The following is a 25,361-nucleotide window of genomic DNA, read 5'->3' as shown; positions in this document are numbered from 1 at the left end:
GATGTTATATATCAGGAGTACTATTAGGAGGAGATGTTATATATCAGGTGTACTATTAGGAGGAGATGTTATATATCAGGAGTACTATTAGGAGGAGATGTTATATATCAGGTGTACTATTAGGAGAAGATGTTATATATCAGGTGTACTATTAGGAGGAGATGTTATATATCAGGTGTACTATTAGGAGGAGATGTTATATATCAGGAGTACTATCAGGAGGAGATGTTATATATCAGGAGTACTATTAGGAGGAGATGTTATATATCAGGTGTACTATTAGGAGGAGATGTTATATATCAGGAGTACTATCAGGAGGAGATGTTATATATCAGGAGTACTATTAGGAGGAGATGTTATATATCAGGAACACTATTAGGAGGAGATGTTATATATCAGGAGTACTATTAGGAGGAGATGTTATATGTCAGGAGTACTATTAGGAGGAGATGTTATATATCAGGAGTACTATTAGGAGGAGATGTTATATATCAGGTGTGCTATTAGGAGGAGATGTTATATATCAGGAGTACTATTAGGAGGAGATGTTATATATCAGGTGTACTATTAGGAGAAGATGTTATATATCAGGTGTACTATTAGGAGGAGATGTTATATATCAGGTGTACTATTAGGAGGAGATGTTATATATCAGGAGTACTATCAGGAGGAGATGTTATATATCAGGTGTACTATTAGGAGAAGATGTTATATATCAGGTGTACTATTAGGAGGAGATGTTATATATCAGGAGTACTATTAGGAGGAGAGGTTATATGTCAGGAGTACTATTAGGAGGAGATGTTATATATCAGATGTACTATTAGGAGGAGATGTTATGTATTAGGAGGAGATGTTATATATCAGGAGTACTATTAGGAGGAGATGATATATATCAGGAGTACTATTAGGAGGAGATGTTATATATCAGGAGTACTATTAGGAGGAGATGTTATATATCAGATGTACTATTAGGAGGAGATGTTATATATCAGGAGTACTATTAGGAGGAGATGTTATATATCAGGAGCACTATTAGGAGGAGATGTTATATATCAGGATTACTATTAGGAGGAGAGGTTATATGTCAGGTGTACTATTAGGAGGAGATGTTATATATCAGGAGTACTATTAGGAGGAGATGTTATATATCAGGAACACTATTAGAAGGAGATGTTATATATCAGGAGGAGATGTTATATATCAGGAGTACTATTAGGAGGAGGTGTTATATATCAGGTGTACTATTAGGAGGAGATGTTATATATCAGAAGTACTATTAGGAGGAGATGTTATATATCAGGTGTACTATTAGGAGGAGATGTTATATATCAGGTGTACTATTAGGAGGAGATGTTATATATCAGGTGTACTATTAGGAGGAGATGTTATATATCAGGTGTACTATTAGGAGGAGATGTTCTATATCAGGAGTACTATTAGGAGGAGATGTTATATATCAGGAGTACTATTAGGAGGAGATGTTATATATCAGGAGTACTATTAGGAGGAGATGTTATATATCAGGTGTACTATTAGGAGGAGATGTTATATATCAGGAGTACTATTAGGAGGAGGTGTTATATATCAGGACTACTATTAGGAGGAGATGTTATATATCAGGAGTACTATTAGGAGGAGATGTTATATATCAGGTGTACTATTAGGAGGAGATGTTATATGTCAGGAGTACTATTAGGAGGAGATGTTATATATCAGGAGTACTATTAGGAGGAGATGTTATATATCAGGTGTACTATTAGGAGGAGATGTTATATATCAGGTGTACTATTAGGAGGAGATGTTATATGTCAGGAGTACTATTAGGAGGAGATGTTATATATCAGGAGTACTATTAGGAGGAGATGTTATATATCAGGAGTACTATTAGGAGGAGATGTTATATATCAGGAGTACTATTAGGAGGAGATGTTATATATCAGGTGTACTATTAGGAGGAGATGTTATATATCAGGAGTACTATTAGGAGGAGGTGTTATATATCAGGAGTACTATTAGGAGGAGATGTTATATATCAGGAGTACTATTAGGAGGAGATGTTATATGTCAGGAGTACTATTAGGAGGAGATGTTATATATCAGGAGTACTATTAGGAGGAGATGTTATATATCAGGACTACTATTAGGAGGAGATGTTATATATCAGATGTACTATTAGGAGGAGATGTTATATATCAGGAGTACTATTAGGAGGAGATGTTATATATCAGGAGTACTATTAGGAGGAGAGGTTGTATGTCAGGTGTACTATTAGAAGGAGATGTTATATATCAGGAGTACTATTAGGAGGAGATGTTATATGTCAGGAGTACTATTAGGAGAAGATGTTATATATCAGGTGTACTATTAGGAGGAGATGTTATATATCAGGTGTACTATTAGGAGGAGATGTTATATGTCAGGAGTACTATTAGGAGGAGATGATATATATCAGGAGTACTATTAGGAGGAGATGTTATATATCAGATGTACTATTAGGAGGAGATGTTATATATCAGGAGTACTATTAGGAGGAGATGATATATATCAGGAGTACTATTAGGAGATGTTATATATCAGGACTACTATTAGGAGGAGATGTTATATATCAGATGTACTATTAGGAGGAGATGTTATATATCAGGAGTACTATTAGGAGGAGATGTTATATATCAGGAGTACTATTAGGAGAGGTTATATGTCAGGTGTACTATTAGGAGGAGATGTTATATATCAGGAGTACTATTAGGAGGAGATGTTATATATAAGGAACACTATTAGGGGGAGATGTTATATATCAGGAGTACTATTAGGAGGAGGTGTTATATATCAGGTGTACTATTAAAAGGAGATGTTATATATCAGAAGTACTATTAGGAGGAGATGTTATATATCAGGTGTACTATTAGGAGGAGATGATATATATCAGGAGTACTATTAGGAGGAGATGTTATATATCAGGAACACTATTAGGAGGAGATGTTAGTTATATATCAGGAGGAGATGTTATATATCAGGAGTACTATTAGGAGGAGGTGTTATATATAAGGTGTACTATTAGGAGGAGATGTTATATATCAGAAGTACTATTAGGAGGAGATGTTATATATCAGGTGTACTATTAGGAGGAGATGTTATATATCAGAAGTACTATTAGGAGGAGATGTTATATATCAGGTGTACTATTAGGAGGAGATGTTATATATCAGGAGTACTATTAGGAGGAGATGTTATATATCAGGTGTACTATTAGGAGGAGATGTTATATATCAGGAGTACTATTAGGAGGAGATGTTATATATCAGGAGTACTATTAGGAGGAGATGTTATATATCAGGAACACTATTAGGAGGAGATGTTAGTTATATATCAGGAGGAGATGTTATATATCAGGAGTACTATTAGGAGGAGGTGTTATATATCAGGTGTACTATTAGGAGGAGATGTTATATATCAGAAGTACTATTAGGAGGAGATGTTATATATCAGGTGTACTATTAGGAGGAGATGTTATATATCAGGAGTACTATTAGGAGGAGATGTTATATATCAGGTGTACTATCAGGAGGAGATGTTATATATCAGGTGTACTATTAGGAGAAGATGTTATATATCAGGTGTACTATTAGGAGGAGATGTTGTATATCAGGAGTACTATTAGGAGGAGAGGTTATATGTCAGGAGTACTATTAGGAGGAGATGATATATATCAGGAGTACTATTAGGAGGAGATGTTATATATCAGATGTACTATTAGGAGGAGATGTTATATATCAGGACTACTATTAGGAGGAGATGTTATATATCAGATGTACTATTAGGAGGAGATGTTATATATCAGGAGTACTATTAGGAGGAGAGGTTATATGTCAGGTGTACTATTAGGAGGAGATGTTATATATCAGGAGTACTATTAGGAGGAGATGTTATATATCAGGAACACTATTAGGAGGAGATGTTAGTTATATATCAGGAGGAGATGTTATATATCAGGAGTACTATTAGGAGGAGGTGTTATATATCAGGTGTACTATTAGGAGGAGATGTTATATATCAGAAGTACTATTAGGAGGAGATGTTATATATCAGGTGTACTATTAGGAGGAGATGATATATATCAGGAGTACTATTAGGAGGAGATGTTATATATCAGGAGGAGATGTTATATATCAGGAGTACTATTAGGAGGAGATGTTATATATCAGGAGGAGATGTTATATATCAGGTGTACTATTAGGAGGAGATGTTATATATCAGAAGTACTATTAGGAGGAGATGTTATATATCAGGTGTACTATTAGGAGGAGATGTTATATATCAGGAGTACTATTAGGAGGAGATGTTATATATCAGGAGTACTATTAGGAGGAGATGTTATATATCAGGAGTACTATTAGGAGGAGGTGTTATATATCAGGAGTACTATTAGGAGGAGATGTTATATATCAGGAGTACTATTAGGAGGAGATGTTATATATCAGGTATACTATTAGGAGGAGATGTTATATATCAGGTATACTATTAGGAGGAGATGATATATATCAGGAGTACTATTAGGAGGAGATGTTATATATCAGGAGTACTATTAGGAGGAGATGTTATATATCAGGAACACTATTAGGAGGAGATGTTATATATCAGGAGGAGATGTTATATATCAGGAGTACTATTAGGAGGAGGTGTTATATATCAGGTGTACTATTAGGAGGAGATGTTATATATCAGAAGTACTATTAGGAGGAGATGTTATATATCAGGTGTACTATTAGGAGGAGATGATATATATCAGGAGTACTATTAGGAGAAGGTGTTATATATCAGGAGGAGATGTTATATATCAGGAGTACTATTAGGAGGAGATGATATATATCAGGAGTACTATTAGGAGGAGATGTTATATATCAGGAACACTATTAGGAGGAGATGTTATATATCAGGAGGAGATGTTATATATCAGGAGTACTATTAGGAGGAGGTGTTATATATCAGGTGTACTATTAGGAGGAGATGTTATATATCAGAAGTACTATTAGGAGGAGATGTTATATATCAGGTGTACTATTAGGAGGAGATGTTATATATCAGGAGTACTATTAGGAGATGTTATATATCAGGAGTACTATTAGGAGGAGAGGTTATATATCAGGAGTACTATTAGGAGGAGATGTTGTATATCAGGTGTACTATTAGGAGGAGATGTTATATATCAGGAGTACTATTAGGAGGAGGTGTTATATATCAGGAGTACTATTAGGAGGAGATGTTATATATCAGGAGTACTATTAGGAGGAGATGTTATATATCAGGAGTACTATTAGGAGGAGATGTTATATATCAGGTGTACTATTAGGAGGAGATGTTATATATCAGGAGTACTATTAGGAGGAGATGTTATATATCAGGAGTACTATTAGGAGGAGATGTTATATGTCAGGACTACTATTAGGAGGAGATGTTATATATCAGGAGTACTATTAGGAGGAGATGTTATATATCAGGTATACTATTAGGAGAAGATGTTACATATCAGGTGTACTATTAGGAGGAGATGTTATATATCAGGAGTACTATTAGGAGGAGATGATATATATCAGGAGTACTATTAGGAGGAGATGTTATATATCAGGAGGAGATGTTATATATCAGGTGTACTATTAGGAGGAGATGTTATATATCAGGAGTACTATTAGGAGGAGATGTTATATATCAGGTGTACTATTAGGAGGAGATGTTATATATCAGGAGTACTATTAGGAGGAGATGTTATATATCAGGAGTACTATTAGGAGGAGATGTTATATGTCAGGACTACTATTAGGAGGAGATGTTATATATCAGGAGTACTATTAGGAGGAGATGTTATATATCAGGTATACTATTAGGAGAAGATGTTACATATCAGGTGTACTATTAGGAGGAGATGTTATATATCAGGAGTACTATTAGGAGGAGATGATATATATCAGGAGTACTATTAGGAGGAGATGTTATATATCAGGACTACTATTAGGAGGAGATGTTATATATCAGATGTACTATTAGGAGGAGATGTTATATATCAGGAGTACTATTAGGAGGAGATGTTATATATCAGGAGTACTATTAGGAGGAGAGGTTATATGTCAGGTGTACTATTAGGAGGAGATGTAATATATCAGGAGTACTATTAGGAGGAGATGTTATATATCAAGAACACTATTAGGAGGAGATGTTATATATCAGGAGTACTATTAGGAGGAGATGTTATATATCAGGAGTACTATTAGGAGGAGATGTTATATATCAGGAGTACTATTAGGAGGAGAGGTTATATGTCAGGAGTACTATTAGGAGGAGATGATATATATCAGGAGTACTATTAGGAGGAGATGTTATATATCAGGACTACTATTAGGAGGAGATGTTATATATCAGGAGTACTATTAGGAGGAGATGATCTATATCAGGAGTACTATTAGGAGGAGATGTTATATATCAGGAGTACTATTAGGAGGAGATGTTATATATCAGATGTACTATTAGGAGGAGATGTTATATATCAGGAGTACTATTAGGAGGAGATGTTATATATCAGGAGTACTATTAGGAGGAGATGTTATATATCAGGAGCACTATTAGGAGGAGATGTTATATATCAGGAGCACTATTAGGAGGAGATGTTATATATCAGGAGTACTATTAGGAGGAGATGTTATATATCAGGAGTACTATTAGGAGGAGATGTTATATATCAGGTGTACTATTAGGAGGAGATGTTATATATCAGGTGTACTATTACGAGGAGATGTTATATATCAGGTGTACTATTAGGAGGAGATGTTATATCAGGAGTACTTTTAGGAGGAGATGTTATATAACATCTCCTCCTAATAGTACACCTGATATATATCAGGAGGAGGTGTTCTATATCAGGAGTACTATTAGGAGGAGGTGTTATATATCAGGTGTACTATTAGGAGGAGGTGTTATATATCAGGTGTACTATTAGGAGGAGGTGTTATATATCAGGTGTACTATTAGGAGGAGATGTTATATATCAGGTGTACTATTAGGAGGAGATGTTATATATCAGGTGTACTATTAGGAGGAGATGTTATATATCAGGAGTACTATTAGGAGGAGAGGTTATATGTCAGGAGTACTATTGGGAGGAGATGATATATATCAGGAGTACTATTAGGAGGAGATGTTATATATCAGATGTACTATTAGGAGGAGATGTTATATATCAGGAGTACTATTAGGAGGAGATGATATATATCAGGAGTACTATTAGGAGGAGATGTTATATATCAGGACTACTATTAGGAGGAGATGTTATATATCAGATGTACTATTAGGAGGAGATGTTATATATCAGTAGTACTATTAGGAGGAGATGTTATATATCAGGAGTACTATTAGGAGGAGATGTTATATATCAGGAGTACTATTAGGAGGAGATGTTATATGTCAGGAGTACTATTAGGAGGAGATGTTATATATCAGGAGTACTATTAGGAAGAGATGTTATATATCAGGAGTACTATTAGGAGGAGATGATATATATCAGGAGTACTATTAGGAGGAGATGTTATATATCAGGACTACTATTAGGAGGAGATGTTATATATCAGGAGTACTATTAGGAGGAGATGATATATATCAGGACTACTATTAGGAGGAGATGTTATATATCAGATGTACTATTAGGAGGAGATGTTATATATCAGGAGTACTATTAGGAGGAGATGTTATATATCAGGAGTACTATTAGGAGGAGATGTTATATATCAGGAGCACTATTAGGAGGAGATGTTCTATATCAGGAGCACTATTAGGAGGAGATGTTATATATCAGGAGTACTATTAGGAGGAGATGTTATAGATCAGGAGTACTATTAGGAGGAGATGTTATAGATCAGGTGTACTATTAGGAGGAGATGTTATATATCAGGTGTACTATTAGGAGGAGATGTTATATATCAGGTGTACTATTAGGAGGAGATGTTATATCAGGAGTACTTTTAGGAGGAGATGTTATATATCAGGTGTACTATTAGGAGGAGATGTTATATATCAGGAGTACTATTAGGAGGAGGTGTTATATATCAGGAGTACTATTAGGAGGAGGTGTTATATATCAGGTGTACTATTAGGAGGAGATGTTATATATCAGGTGTACTATTAGGAGGAGATGTTATATATCAGGTGTACTATTAGGAGGAGATGTTATATATCAGGTGTACTATTAGGAGGAGATGTTATATATCAGGTGTACTATTAGGAGGAGATGTTATTTATCAGGAGTACTTTTAGGAGGAGATGTTATATATCAGGTGTACTATTAGGAGGAGATGTTATATATCAGGAGGAGGTGTTATATATCAGGAGTACTATTAGGAGGAGGTGTTATATATCAGGAGTACTATTAGGAGGAGGTGTTATATATCAGGAGTACTATTAGGAGGAGGTGTTATATATCAGGAGTACTATTAGGAGGAGATGTTATATATCAGGAGTACTATTAGGAGATGTTATATATCAGGAGTACTATTAGGAGATGTTATATATCAGGTATACTATTAGGAGAAGATGTTATATATCAGGTGTACTATTAGGAGGAGATGTTATATATCAGGTGTACTATTAGGAGGAGATGTTATATATCAGGAGCACTATTAGGAGGAGATGTTATATATCAGGAGTACTATTAGGAGGAGATGTTATATATCAGGTATACTATTAGGAGGAGATGTTATATATCAGGTGTACTATTAGGAGGAGATGTTATATATCAGAAGTACTATTAGGAGGAGATGTTATATATCAGGTATACTATTAGGAGGAGATGTTATATATCAGGAGGAGATGTTATATATCAGGTGTACTATTAGGAGGAGATGTTATATATCAGGAGTACTATTAGGAGGAGATGTTATATATCAGGTGTACTATTAGGAGGAGATGTTATATATCAGGTGTACTATTAGGAGGAGATGTTATATATCAGGAGTACTATTAGGAGGAGATGTTATATATCAGGACTACTATTAGGAGGAGATGTTATATATCAGGTGTACTATTAGGAGGAGATGTTATATATCAGGACTACTATTAGGAGGAGATGTTATATATCAGGACTGCTATTAGGAGGAGATGTTATATATCAGGAGTACTATTAGGAGGAGAGGTTATATGTCAGGTGTACTATTAGGAGGAGATGTTATATATCAGGAGTACTATTAGGAGGAGATGTTATATATCAGGAGTACTATTAGGAGGAGATGTTATATATCAGGAGTACTATTAGGAGGAGATGTTATATATCAGGAGCACTATTAGGAGGAGATGTTATATATCAGGAGTACTATTAGGAGGAGATGTTATATATCAGGAGCACTATTAGGAGGAGATGTTATATATCAGGAGCACTATTAGGAGGAGATGTTATATATCAGGAGTACTATTAGGAGGAGATGTTATATATCAGGAGTACTATTAGGAGGAGATGTTATATATCAGGTGTACTATTAGGAGGAGATGTTATATATCAGGTGTACTATTACGAGGAGATGTTATATATCAGGTGTACTATTAGGAGGAGATGTTATATCAGGAGTACTTTTAGGAGGAGATGTTATATAACATCTCCTCCTAATAGTACACCTGATATATATCAGGAGGAGGTGTTCTATATCAGGAGTACTATTAGGAGGAGGTGTTATATATCAGGTGTACTATTAGGAGGAGGTGTTATATATCAGGTGTACTATTAGGAGGAGGTGTTATATATCAGGTGTACTATTAGGAGGAGATGTTATATATCAGGTGTACTATTAGGAGGAGATGTTATATATCAGGTGTACTATTAGGAGGAGATGTTATATATCAGGAGTACTATTAGGAGGAGAGGTTATATGTCAGGAGTACTATTGGGAGGAGATGATATATATCAGGAGTACTATTAGGAGGAGATGTTATATATCAGATGTACTATTAGGAGGAGATGTTATATATCAGGAGTACTATTAGGAGGAGATGATATATATCAGGAGTACTATTAGGAGGAGATGTTATATATCAGGACTACTATTAGGAGGAGATGTTATATATCAGATGTACTATTAGGAGGAGATGTTATATATCAGTAGTACTATTAGGAGGAGATGTTATATATCAGGAGTACTATTAGGAGGAGATGTTATATATCAGGAGTACTATTAGGAGGAGATGTTATATGTCAGGAGTACTATTAGGAGGAGATGTTATATATCAGGAGTACTATTAGGAAGAGATGTTATATATCAGGAGTACTATTAGGAGGAGATGATATATATCAGGAGTACTATTAGGAGGAGATGTTATATATCAGGACTACTATTAGGAGGAGATGTTATATATCAGGAGTACTATTAGGAGGAGATGATATATATCAGGACTACTATTAGGAGGAGATGTTATATATCAGATGTACTATTAGGAGGAGATGTTATATATCAGGAGTACTATTAGGAGGAGATGTTATATATCAGGAGTACTATTAGGAGGAGATGTTATATATCAGGAGCACTATTAGGAGGAGATGTTCTATATCAGGAGCACTATTAGGAGGAGATGTTATATATCAGGAGTACTATTAGGAGGAGATGTTATAGATCAGGAGTACTATTAGGAGGAGATGTTATAGATCAGGTGTACTATTAGGAGGAGATGTTATATATCAGGTGTACTATTAGGAGGAGATGTTATATATCAGGTGTACTATTAGGAGGAGATGTTATATCAGGAGTACTTTTAGGAGGAGATGTTATATATCAGGTGTACTATTAGGAGGAGATGTTATATATCAGGAGTACTATTAGGAGGAGGTGTTATATATCAGGAGTACTATTAGGAGGAGGTGTTATATATCAGGTGTACTATTAGGAGGAGATGTTATATATCAGGTGTACTATTAGGAGGAGATGTTATATATCAGGTGTACTATTAGGAGGAGATGTTATATATCAGGTGTACTATTAGGAGGAGATGTTATATATCAGGTGTACTATTAGGAGGAGATGTTATTTATCAGGAGTACTTTTAGGAGGAGATGTTATATATCAGGTGTACTATTAGGAGGAGATGTTATATATCAGGAGGAGGTGTTATATATCAGGAGTACTATTAGGAGGAGGTGTTATATATCAGGAGTACTATTAGGAGGAGGTGTTATATATCAGGAGTACTATTAGGAGGAGGTGTTATATATCAGGAGTACTATTAGGAGGAGATGTTATATATCAGGAGTACTATTAGGAGATGTTATATATCAGGAGTACTATTAGGAGATGTTATATATCAGGTATACTATTAGGAGAAGATGTTATATATCAGGTGTACTATTAGGAGGAGATGTTATATATCAGGTGTACTATTAGGAGGAGATGTTATATATCAGGAGCACTATTAGGAGGAGATGTTATATATCAGGAGTACTATTAGGAGGAGATGTTATATATCAGGTATACTATTAGGAGGAGATGTTATATATCAGGTGTACTATTAGGAGGAGATGTTATATATCAGAAGTACTATTAGGAGGAGATGTTATATATCAGGTATACTATTAGGAGGAGATGTTATATATCAGGAGGAGATGTTATATATCAGGTGTACTATTAGGAGGAGATGTTATATATCAGGAGTACTATTAGGAGGAGATGTTATATATCAGGTGTACTATTAGGAGGAGATGTTATATATCAGGTGTACTATTAGGAGGAGATGTTATATATCAGGAGTACTATTAGGAGGAGATGTTATATATCAGGACTACTATTAGGAGGAGATGTTATATATCAGGTGTACTATTAGGAGGAGATGTTATATATCAGGACTACTATTAGGAGGAGATGTTATATATCAGGACTGCTATTAGGAGGAGATGTTATATATCAGGAGTACTATTAGGAGGAGAGGTTATATGTCAGGTGTACTATTAGGAGGAGATGTTATATATCAGGAGTACTATTAGGAGGAGATGTTATATATCAGGAACACTATTAGGAGGAGATGTTATATATCAGGAGGAGATGTTATATATCAGGTGTACTATTAGGAGGAGATGTTATATATCAGGAGTACTATTAGGAGGAGATGTTATATATCAGGTGTACTATTAGGAGGAGATGTTATATATCAGGTGTACTATTAGGAGGAGATGTTATATATCAGGAGTACTATTAGGAGGAGATGTTATATATCAGGAGTAATATTAGGAGGAGATGTTATATATCAGGAGTACTATTAGGAGGAGATTTTATATGTCAGGAGTACTATTAGGAGGAGATGTTATATGTCAGGAGTACTATTAGGAGGAGATGTTATATATCAGGAGTACTATTAGGAGGAGATGTTATATATCAGGAGTACTATTAGGAGGAGATGTTATATATCAGGTGTACTATTAGGAGAAGATGTTATATATCAGGTGTACTATTAGGAGGAGATGTTATATATCAGGAGTACTATTAGGAGGAGAGGTTATATGTCAGGAGTACTATTAGGAGGAGAGGATATATATCAGGAGTACTATTAGGAGGAGATGTTATATATCAGGACTACTATTAGGAGGAGATGTTATATATCAGGAGTACTATTAGGAGGAGATGTTATATATCAGGAGTACTATTAGGAGGAGATGTTATATATCAGGAGTACTATTAGGAGGAGATGTTATATATCAGGAGTACTATTAGGAGGAGATGTTATATATCAGGTGTACTATTAGGAGGAGGTGTTATATATCAGGAGTACTATTAGGAGGAGGTGTTATATATCAGGAGTACTATTAGGAGGAGATGTTATATATCAGGAGTACTATTAGGAGGAGATGTTATATATCAGGAGCACTATTAGGAGGAGATGTTATATATCAGGAGCACTATTAGGAGGAGATGTTATATATCAGGTGTACTATTAGGAGGAGATGTTATATATCAGGTGTACTATTAGGAGGAGATGTTATATATCAGGTGTACTATTAGGAGGAGATGTTATATATCAGGAGTAATATTAGGAGGAGATGTTATATATCAGGTGTACTATTAGGAGGAGATGTTATATGTCAGGAGTACTATTAGGAGGAGATGTTATATATCAGGAGTAATATTAGGAGGAGATGTTATATGTCAGGATTACTATTAGGAGGAGATGTTATATATCAGGAGTAATATTAGGAGGAGATGTTATATATCAGGAGTACTATTAGGAGGAGGTGTTATATATCAGGTGTACTATTAGGAGGAGATGTTATATATCAGGAGTACTATTAGGAGGAGATGTTATATATCAGGAGTACTATTAGGAGGAGATGTTATATATCAGGAGTACTATTAGGAGGAGATGTTATATATCAGGTGTACTATTAGGAGGAGATGTTATATATCAGGAGTAATATTAGGAGGAGATGTTATATATCAGGTGTACTATTAGGAGGAGATGTTATATATCAGGAGTAATATTAGGAGGAGATGTTATATATCAGGTGTACTATTAGGAGGAGATGTTATATATCAGGAGCACTATTAGGAGGAGATGTTATATGTCAGGTGTACTATTAGGAGGAGATGTTATATGTCAGGAGTACTATTAGGAGGAGATGTTATATATCAGGAGTAATATTAGGAGGAGATGTTATATGTCAGGATTACTATTAGGAGGAGATGTTATATATCAGGAGTAATATTAGGAGGAGATGTTATATATCAGGTGTACTATTAGGAGGAGATGTTATATATCAGGAGTACTATTAGGAGGAGATGTTATATATCAGGTGTACTATTAGGAGGAGATGTTCTATATCAGGTGTACTATTAGGAGGAGATGTTCTATATCAGGTATACTATTAGGAGGAGATGTTATATATCAGGAGTACTATTAGGAGGAGATGTTATATATCAGGAGTACTATTAGGAGGAGATGTTATATATCAGGAGTACTATTAGGAGGAGATGTTATATATCAGGAGTACTATTAGGAGGAGATGTTATATATCAGGAGCACTATTAGGAGGAGATGTTATATATCAGGTGTACTATTAGGAGGAGATGTTATATATCAGGAGTACTATTAGGAGGAGATGTTCTATATCAGGTATACTATTAGGAGGAGATGTTATATATCAGGAGTACTATTAGGAGGAGGTGTTCTATATCAGGTGTACTATTAGGAGGAGAGGTTTTATATCAGGTATACTATTAGGAGGAGATGTTATATATCAGGTGTACTATTAGGAGGAGATGTTATATATCAGGAGCACTATTAGGAGGAGATGTTATATATCAGGTGTACTATTAGGAGGAGGTGTTATATATCAGGTGTGCTATTAGGAGGAGATGTTATATATCAGAAATACTATTAGGAGGAGATGTTATATATCCGGTGTACTATTAGGAGGAGATGTTATATATCAGGAGTACTATCAGGAGGAGAGGTTTTATATCAGGAGTACTATTATTAGGAGATGTTATATATCAGGAGTACTATTAGGAGGAGATGTTATATATATCAGGTGTACTATTAGTAGGAGGTGTTATATATCAGGTGTACTATCAAGAGGAGATGTTATATATCATGAGTACTATTAGGAGGAGATGATATACATCAGGAGTACTATTAGGGGGAGATGTTATATATCAGGTGTACTATTAGGAGGAGATGTTATATATCAGGTGTACTATTAGGAGGAGATGTTATATATCAGGAGTACTATTAGGAGGAGATGTTATATATCAGGTGTACTATTAGGAGGAGATGTTATATAGCAGGAGTACTATTAGGAGGAGATGTTATATATCAGGAGGAGATGTTATATATCAGGTGTACTATTAGGAGGAGGTGTTATATATCAGGAGTACTATTAGGAGGAGATGTTATATATCAGGAGTACTATTAGGAGGAGATATTATATATCAGGTGTACTATTAGGAGGAGATGATATATATCAGGAGTACTATTAGGAGGAGATGTTATATATCAGGTGTACTATTAGGAGGAGGTGTTATATATCAGGAGTACTATTAGGAGGAGATGTTATATATCAGGAGTACTATTAGGAGGAGATGTTCTATATCGGGTGTACTATTATTAGGAGATGTTATATATCAGGAGTACTATTAGGAGGAGATGTTATATATCAGGAGTACTATTAGGAGGAGATGTTCTATATCAGGTATACTATTAGGAGGAGATGTTATATATCAGGAGTACTATTAGGAGGAGATGTTATATATCAGGTGTACTATCAAGAGGAGATGTTATATATCAGGAGTACTATTAGGAGGAGATGATATACATCAGGAGTACTATTAGGAGGAGATGATATACATCAGGAGTACTGTTATGAGGATATTTTATATATGAGGTGTGCTATTAGGAGGAGATGTTATATAGCAGGAGTACTATTAGGAGGAGATGTTATATATCAGGAGGAGATGTTATATATCAGGAGTACTATCAGGAGGAGATGTTATATATCAGGAGGAGATGTTATATATCAGGAGTACTATTAGGAGGAGATGTTATATATCAGGAGTACTATTAGGAGGAGGTGTTATATATCAGGTATACTATTAGGAGGAGATGTTATATATCAGGAGTACTATTAGGAGGAGATGTTATATGTCAGGAGTACTATTAGGAGGAGATGTTATATGTCAGGAGTACTATTAGGAGGAGATGTTATATATCAGGAGTACTATTAGGAGGAGATGTTATATATCAGGTATACTATTAGGAGGAGGTGTTATATATCAGGTATACTATTAGGAGGAGATGTTATATATCGGATGTACTATTAGGAGGAGATGTTATATATCAGGAGTACTATTAGGAGGAGATGTTATATATCAGGTGTACTATTAGGAGGAGGTGTTATATATCAGGAGTACTATTAGGAGGAGATGTTATATATCATGAGTACTATTAGGAGGAGATGTTATATATCAGGAGCACTATTAGGAGGAGATGTTATATATCAGGTGTACTATTAGGAGGAGATGTTCTATATCAGGTGTACTATTAGGAGGAGGTGTTCTATATCAGGTATACTATTAGGAGGAGATGTTATATATCAGGTGTACTATTAGGAGGAGATGTTATATATCAGGAGTACTATTAGGAGGAGATGTTATATATCAGGAGTACTATTAGGAGGAGATGTTATATATCAGGTATACTATTAGGAGGAGGTGTTATATATCAGGTATACTATTAGGAGGAGATGTTATATATCGGATGTACTATTAGGAGGAGATGTTATATATCAGGTGTACTATTAGGAGGAGATGTTATATAGCAGGAGTACTATTAGGAGGAGATGTTATATAGCAGGAGTACTATTAGGAGGTGATGTTATATATCAGGAGTAATATTAGGAGGAGATGTTATATATCAGGAGTACTATTAGGAGGAGATGATATATATCAGGAGTACTATTAGGAGGAGATGATATATATCAGGAGTACTATTAGGAGGAGATGTTATATATCAGGTGCACTATTAGGAGGAGATGTTATATATCAGGAGTACTATTAGGAGGAGATGTTATATATCAGGAGGAGGTGTTATATATCAGGAGTACTATTAGGAGGAGGTGTTATATATCAGGAGTACTATTAGGAGGAGATGTTATATATCAGGTGTACTATTAGGAGGAGATGTTATATATCAGGAGGAGATGTTATATATCAGGAGCACTATTAGGAGGAGATGTTATATATCAGGAGCACTATTAGGAGGAGATGTTATATATCAGGTGCACTATTAGGAGAAGATGTTATATATCAGGTGTACTATTAGGAGAAGATGTTATATATCAGGTGTACTATTAGGAGGAGATGTTATATATCAGGTATACTATTAGGAGGAGATGTTATATATTAGGAGTACTATTAGGAGGAGATGTTATAGATCAGGTGTACTATTAGGAGGAGATGTTATATATCAGGAGGAGATGTTATATATCAGGAGCACTATTAGGAGGAGATGTTATATATCAGGAGTACTATTAGGAGGAGATGTTATATATCAGGTGTACTATTAGGAGGAGATTTTATATATCAGGAGTACTATTAGGAGGAGATGTTATATATCAGGAGTACTATTAGGAGGAGATGTTATATATCAGGTGTACTATTAGGAGGAGATGTTATATATCAGGTGTACTATTAGTAGGAGGTGTTATATATCAGGAGTACTATTAGGAGGAGATGATATACATCAGGAGTACTATTAGGAGGAGATGATATACATCAGGAGTACTATTAGGAGGAGATGATATACATCAGGAGTACTATTAGGAGGAGATGATATACATCAGGAGTACTATTAGGAGGAGATGTTATATATCAGATGTACTATTAGGAGGAGATGTTATATATCAGGTGTACTATTAGGAGGAGATGTTATATATCAGGAGTACTATTAGGAGGAGATGTTATATATCAGGTGTACTATCAAGAGGAGATGTTATATATCAGGAGTACTATCAGGAGGAGATGATATACATCAGGAGTACTATTAGGAGGAGATGATATACATCAGGAGTACTGTTAGGAGGATATTTTATATATGAGGTGTACTATTAGGAGGAGATGTTATATATCAGGAGGAGATGTTGTTATATATCAGGAGCACTATTAGGAGGAGATGTTATATATCAGGAGTACTATTAGGAGGAGATGTTATATATCAGGTGTACTATTAGGAGGAGATGTTATATATCAGGTGTACTATTAGGAGGAGGTGTTATATATCGGGTGTACTATTAGGAGGACATGTTATATATCAGGAGTACTATTAGGAGGAGATGTTATATATCAGATGTACTATTAGGAGGAGATGTTATATATCAGGTGTACTATTAGGAGGAGATGTTATATAGCAGGAGTACTATTAGGGGGAGATGTTATATATCAGGAGGAGATGTTATATATCAGGTGTACTATTAGGAGGAGGTGTTATATATCAGGAGTACTATTAGGAGGAGATGTTATATATCAGGAGTACTATTAGGAGGAGGTGTTATATATCAGGAGTACTATTAGGAGGAGATGTTATATATCAGGTGTACTATCAAGAGGAGATGTTATATATCAGGAGTACTATTAGGAGGAGATGATATATATCAGGAGTACTATTAGGAGGAGATGATATACATCAGGAGTACTGTTAGGAGGATATTTTATATATGAGGTGTACTATTAGGAGGAGATGTTATATATCAGGAGTACTATTAGGAGGAGATGTTATATATCAGGTGTACTATTAGGAGGAGATGTTATATATCAGGTGTACTATTAGGAGGAGGTGTTATATATCGGGTGTACTATTAGGAGGACATGTTATATATCAGGAGTACTATTAGGAGGAGATGTTATATATCAGATGTACTATTAGGAGGAGATGTTATATATCAGGTGTACTATTAGGAGGAGATGTTATATAGCAGGAGTACTATTAGGAGGAGATGTTATATATCAGGAGGAGATGTTATATATCAGGAGTACTATTAGGAGGAGATGTTATATATCAGGAGTACTATTAGGAGGAGATGTTATATATCAGGTGTACTATTAGGAGAAGATGTTATATATCAGGTGTACTATTAGGAGGAGGTGTTATATATCAGGTGTACTATTAGGAGGAGATGTTATATATCTGGAGTACTATTAGGAGGAGATGTTATATATCAGGTGTACTATTAGGAGGAGGTGTTATTTATCAGGAGTACTATTAGGAGGAGATGTTATATATCAGGTATACTATTAGGAGGAGATGTTATATATCAGGAGTACTATTAGGAGGAGATTACATCAGGAGTACTATTAGGAGGAGATGATATATATCAGGAGTACTATTAGGAGGAGATGATATATATCAGGAGTACTATTAGGAGGAGATGTTATATATCAGGTGCACTATTAGGAGAAGATGTTATATATCAGGTGTACTATTAGGAGGAGATGTTATATATCAGGAGTACTATTAGGAGGAGATGTTATATATCAGGAGTACTATTAGGAGGAGATGTTATATATCAGGAGGAGGTGTTATATATCAGGAGCACTATTAGGAGGAGATGTTATATATCAGGTGCACTATTAGGAGAAGATGTTATATATCAGGTGTACTATTCGGAGGAGATGTTATATATTAGGAGTACTATTAGGAGGAGATGTTATATATCAGGTGTACTATTAGGAGGAGATGTTATATATCAGGAGGAGATGTTATATATCAGGAGCACTATTAGGAGGAGATGTTATATATCAGGTGTACTATTAGGAGGAGATGTTATATATCAGGAGTACTATTAGGAGGAGATGTTATATATCAGGAGTACTATTAGGAGGAGATGTTATATATCAGGAGTACTATTAGGAGGAGATGTTATATATCAGGAGTACTATTAGGAGGAGATGTTATATATCAGGTGTACTATTAGGAGGAGATGTTATATATCAGGTGTACTATTAGGAGGAGATGTTATATATCAGTTGTACTATTAGGAGGAGATTTTATATATCAGGAGTACTATTAGGAGGAGATGTTATATATCAGGTGTACTATTAGGAGGAGATGTTGTATATCAGGAGTACTATTAGGAGGAGATGTTATATATCAGGTGTACTATTAGTAGGAGGTGTTATATATCAGGTATACTATCAGGAGGAGATGTTATATATCAGGAGTACTATTAGGAGGAGATGATATACATCAGGAGTACTATTAGGAGGAGATGATATACATCAGGAGTACTATTAGGAGGAGATGATATACATCAGGAGTACTATTAGGAGGAGATGATATACATCAGGAGTACTGTTAGGAGGATATGTTATATATGAGGTGTACTATTAGGAGGAGATGTTATATATCAGGAGGAGATGTTATATATCAGGAGCACTATTAGGAGGAGATGATATACATCAGGAGTACTATTAGGAGGAGATGTTATATATCAGGAGTACTGTTAGGAGGATATGTTATATATGAGGTGTACTATTAGGAGGAGATGTTATATATCAGGAGGAGATGTTATATATCAGGAGCACTATTAGGAGGAGATGTTATATATCAGGAGTACTATTAGGAGGAGATGTTATATATCAGGTGTACTATTAGGAGGAGATGTTATATATCAGGACTACTATTAGGAGGAGATGTTATATATCAGGACTACTATTAGGAGGAGATGTTATATATCAGATGTACTATTAGGAGGAGATGTTATATATCAGGTGTACTATTAGGAGGAGATGTTATATATCAGGTGTACTATTAGGAGGAGATGTTATATAGCAGGAGTACTATTAGGAGGAGATGTTATATATCAGGAGTACTATTAGGAGGAGATGTTATATATCAGGTATACTATTAGGAGGAGATGTTATATATCAGGAGTACTATTAGGAGGAGATGATATACATCAGGAGTACTATTAGGAGGAGATGTTATATATCAGGTGTACTATTAGGAGGAGGTGTTATATATCAGGAGGACATGTTATATATCAGGAGCACTATTAGGAGGAGATGTTATATATCAGGAGTACTATTAGGAGGAGATGTTATATATCAGGAGTACTATTAGGAGGAGATGTTATATATCAGGAGTACTATTAGGAGGAGATGTTATATCAGGTGTACTATTAGGAGGAGGTGTTATATATCAGGAGTATTATTAGGAGGAGGTGTTATATATCAGGAGTATTATTAGGAGGATGTGTTATACATCATTAGTACTATTAGGAGGAGATGTTATATATCAGGAGTACTATTAGGAGGAGGTGTTATATATCAGGAGTACTATTAGGAGGAGATGTTATATATCAGGAGTACTATTAGGAGGAGATGTTATATATCAGGAGTACTATTAGGAGGAGATGTTATATATCAGGAGTACTATTAGGAGGAGATGTTATATATCAGGAGTACTATTAGGAGGAGATGTTATATATCAGGTGTACTATTAGGAGGAGATGTTATATATCAGGTGTACTATTAGGAGGAGATGTTATATATCAGGTGTACTATTAGGAGGAGATGTTATATATCAGGAGTACTATTAGGAGGAGGTGTTATATATCAGGAGTATTATTAGGAGGATGTGTTATACATCAGGAGTACTATTAGGAGGAGAGGTTATATATCAGGAGTACTATTAGGAGGAGAGGTTATATATCAGGAGTACTATTAGGAGGAGAGGTTATATATCAGGAGTACTATTAGGAGGAGATGTTATGTATTAGGAGGAGATGTTATATATCAGGAGTACTATTAGGAGGAGGTGTTATATATCAGGAGCACTATTAGGTGGAGATGTTATATATCAGGAGTACTATTAGGAGGAGATGTTATATATCAGGAGTACTATTAGGAGGAGAGGTTATATATCAGGAGTACTATTAGGAGGAGATGTTATGTATTAGGAGGAGATGTTATATATCAGGAGTACTATTAGGAGGAGGTGTTATATATCAGGAGTACTATTAGGAGGAGATGTTATATATCAGGTGTACTATTAGGAGGAGGTGTTATATATCAGGAGTACTATTAGGAGGAGGTGTTATATATCAGGTGTACTATTAGGAGGAGATGTTATATATCAGGAGTACTATTAGGAGGAGGTGTTATATATCAGGTATACTATTAGGAGGAGATGTTATATATCAGGTATACTATTAGGAGGAGATGATATATATCAGGAGTACTATTAGGAGGAGATGTTATATATCAGGAGTACTATTAGGAGGAGATGTTATATATCAGGAGCACTATTAGGAGGAGATGTTATATATCAGGAGTACTATTAGGAGGAGATGTTATATATCAGGTATACTATTAGGAGGAGATGTTATATATCAGGTGTACTATTAGGAGGAGATGTTATATAAGAACTTGGTCATTTACTTTTAAAATTGTGTTTTATCCCTGCGATTTCTGTGTGAACTTAATGCCACTAGGTGTCTCCCTTCTTGTAATCTGTCCCAGTTGTCAAGCAAATTTCTTCTGTAGTTACAGATGGCCTGCAGAAGGTGGGGGTGTCTCTTCACTGCCTGACTATACAAGTCTATAGAGCGGGTAGGGTGGAGCAGGAGTATAGTAAGAAAGACCAAAAAAGTCTTTGGAGAGGGGAGGGGGAGTAGAGAAATAGAGACAGACAGACAGGTGTGCTGTCTATAGATAGCGGAAGGAGTCGAGAGACCGACGCTGCCCATAGATGTCTATAGAAGAGGGAGCAGGAGCAAGGAGAGACACAAGCGCTGCAGCCCATAAGTCTATGAAGAGGGAAGGGGGAGCAGAGAGGAGACACAGGCTGCTGGTGAGTTATATCTCAACCCCGTGCTGGATTCTCAGCTACAATACGGGCCCATAATTTCCTTGCAGTGTCATGGCTTCATGGAGCTTGTATAGAGTCGTAATGTGATGGGGGTTTTCCGTATATATGGGAAGGTTCGGGTCGGGAGACTTCTCTGCTGAATGAGTTTGATGTTTTTGAATCCCCCTCTTGCAGTGAGACTCTTGCTTGGGCTAGTGCACAGATACACTGCCAGTTTCATGCGAGTGACAGCCGGGTACAGCTACCTGCCAGTGAGGAGCCTCGGCAGGATGTGCAGGCGGAGAACGAGACGGTCTTCATCCCTAACAGAGGTCAGTTATTACACCCCCCCTGCCCTCTGCAGCAACCTCTATGATCTCCCTAATCTTTTCTTTTTTCCTAGGTGAGAGGGGACAGTGCATCCTTTCTACACCTCCGAAAATTTTGTTTTGTGACCTGCGTCTAGACCCTGGAGAGACCAAATCATGTAAGGAACAGGAAATCTCTTGTTTATAACGTGTTTTCTTGGTTGATCATAGTTGGGTTGTTTCTGGTTTTGAGGATCAGCAGATCATGAGTTGACACCACCTGTAGATGACGTTTCTCTTGGTTGATCATAGTTGGGTTGTTTCTGGTTTTGAGGAGCAGCAGATCATGAGTTGACACCACCTGTAGATGACGCTGACGTTTCTCTTGATTGATCATAGTTTTGATGTTTCTAGGTTTGGGGATCAGCAGATCATGAGTTGACACCACTTGTAGATGACGTTTCTCCTGGTTGATCATAGTTTTGGTGTTTCTAGGTTTGAGGATCAGCAGATCATGAGTTGACACCACCTGTAGATGACGTTTCTCTTGGTTGATCATAGTTGGGTTGTTTCTGGTTTTGAGGAGCAGCAGATCATGAGTTGATACCACCTGTAGATGACGTTTCTCCTGGTTGATCATAGTTTTGGTGTTTCTAGGTTTGAGGAGCAGAAGATCATGAGTTGACACCACCTGTAGATGATGTTTCTCCTGGTTGATCATAGTTGGGGTTGTTTTTAGGTTTGAGGATCAGCAGATCATGAGTTGATACCTCCTGTATATGACGTTTCTCTGGGTTGAACATAGTTGGAGTGTTTCTATCTTTGGGGATCAGCAGATCATGACTTGACACCACCTGTAGATGACGTTTCTCCTGGTTGATCATAGTTTTGGTGTTTCTAGGTTTGAGGATCAGCAGATCATGAGTTGACACCACCTGTAGATGACGTTTCTCTTGGTTGATCATAGTTGGGGTTGTTTTTAGGTTTGAGGATCAGCAGATCATGAGTTGATACCTCCTGTATATGACGTTTCTCTGGGTTGAACATAGTTGGAGTGTTTCTAGCTTTGGGGATCAGCAGATCATGACTTGACACCACCTGTATATGACGCTGACGTTTCTCTTGGTTGATCATAGTTTTGGTGTTGCTAGGTTTGAGGAGCAGCAGATCATGAGTTGCTAACACCTGTAGATGACGTTTCTCTTGGTTGATCATAGTTGGGGTTGTTTTTAGGTTTGAGGATCAGCAGATCATGAGTTGACACCTCCTGTATATGGCGTTTCTCTGGGTTGATCATAGTTGGGGTGTTTCTGGTTGTTTTGAGGAGCAGCAGATCATGAGTTGCTAACACCTGTATATGACGTTTCTCTTGGTTGATCATAGTTGGGGTGTTTCTGGTTTTGAGGAGCAGCAGATCATGAGTTGACCCCCCTGTAGATTACGTTTCTCTTGGTTGGGGTGTTTCTAGGTTTGGGGATCAGCAGATCATGAGTTGACACCTCCTGTAGATGACGCTGCTGTTTCTCTTGTTTCAGACTCCTACAGCGAGACGCTGCCCCTCACTGCTCCTCCATCTTTCAGAGGGCAGTCGGTTAAGTATGTCTACAAGTTGACTATCGGCTGCCAGAGAGTGAACTGCCCCATCCAGCTGCTGCGGCTTCCATTCCGCGTCTTGTTACTGCACGGTGAGAGCTGGAGAGGTCGGGTTCATTGTCTCTTGCTGGATCATACAGTAGCAGTATTACACGGTGTAGCATTGGAGCCTGCTGTCCCGTCACCACCTGATGCACTCTTCTCCTCCCTGACCGTCAGCGCAGGACACTAGACTTCTCAGTGATGTCATTGGGGGGCACCGCACTATGGGTATATACCACTAGGAGGAGACACTAGGTAGAAAGTGACTCCGTACTCCTCCCACAGGCGCGGGATTAATCAGCTTTGTGTCTCGCAGCTCTGCAGGGTTTCCAGCCATTACAGGAGGACGAGGTGGCTCCTTCCAATCCTTTCCTGGAGGATGATGAGATCTGTAAGAAAGACTCGAGACTCCTGGATTCAGCGGTGGAAATCCTGATGAGCGTGACCTCGCGGAGAACCTTACGTAGGTGGATATATGATATAGTGGAGCCGGTGCGTGTTCTCTCTGTATAGTGATTGTCTCCTCGTTTCTCCTCAGACCAGTACAACATCAGTAACACGCGGGGCCGGGTCGGGACATTCTGTATCTTTAAGACCGTTTATAAGATTGGGGAGGACGTTATCGGGACTTTCAACTTTTCTGATGGGGAAATTCCCTGTTTACAGGTGAGAAACTACATTACCAATATCTATAATAACCTGACCCCCGAAAACCAATACCTGTAGTCCTAACATCATCATCATCATCCTCCATTCTGAGGACTATGTCCTCATTACATCATAGACCCCAGATCATCATCCTCATCATCCCTCACACGGATAACTGTCATTACATCATAGACCCCGGATCATCATCCTCATCATCCCTCACACGGATAACTGTCATTACATCAGACCCCGGATCATCATCCTCATCATCCCTCACACGGATAACTGTCATTACATCAGACCCCGGATCATCATCCTCATCATCCCTCACACGGATAACTGTCATTACATCAGACCCTGGATAATCATCATCATCATCCTCCACACTGATAAACTTTCGGTAGATGATGGGGTTGTAGTTTT

General features: G+C 36.5%; 1 protein-coding gene across 1 annotated transcript in view; it reads left to right on the top strand.

The window, feature by feature from the left end:
• Nucleotides 1-25,361, top strand: part of RGP1 (RGP1 partner of RAB6A GEF complex) — a 43,044-nt gene that overhangs the window by 12,906 nt on the left and 4,777 nt on the right. The window contains exons 3-7 of the mRNA XM_075844478.1: nt 22,543-22,679; nt 22,751-22,834; nt 24,191-24,340; nt 24,607-24,753; nt 24,829-24,956. Of these exons, the coding sequence (XP_075700593.1) occupies nt 22,543-22,679; nt 22,751-22,834; nt 24,191-24,340; nt 24,607-24,753; nt 24,829-24,956 (646 nt within the window). The remainder of the gene's footprint in view (nt 1-22,542; nt 22,680-22,750; nt 22,835-24,190; nt 24,341-24,606; nt 24,754-24,828; nt 24,957-25,361) is intronic.

Source organism: Rhinoderma darwinii, chromosome 1 (assembly GCF_050947455.1).
Source record: "Rhinoderma darwinii isolate aRhiDar2 chromosome 1, aRhiDar2.hap1, whole genome shotgun sequence".
Classification (NCBI taxonomy): domain Eukaryota; kingdom Metazoa; phylum Chordata; class Amphibia; order Anura; family Rhinodermatidae; genus Rhinoderma; species Rhinoderma darwinii.
Note: the sequence above shows the minus strand (reverse complement) of the source record. Positions and strands in the feature narration are given on the sequence as shown.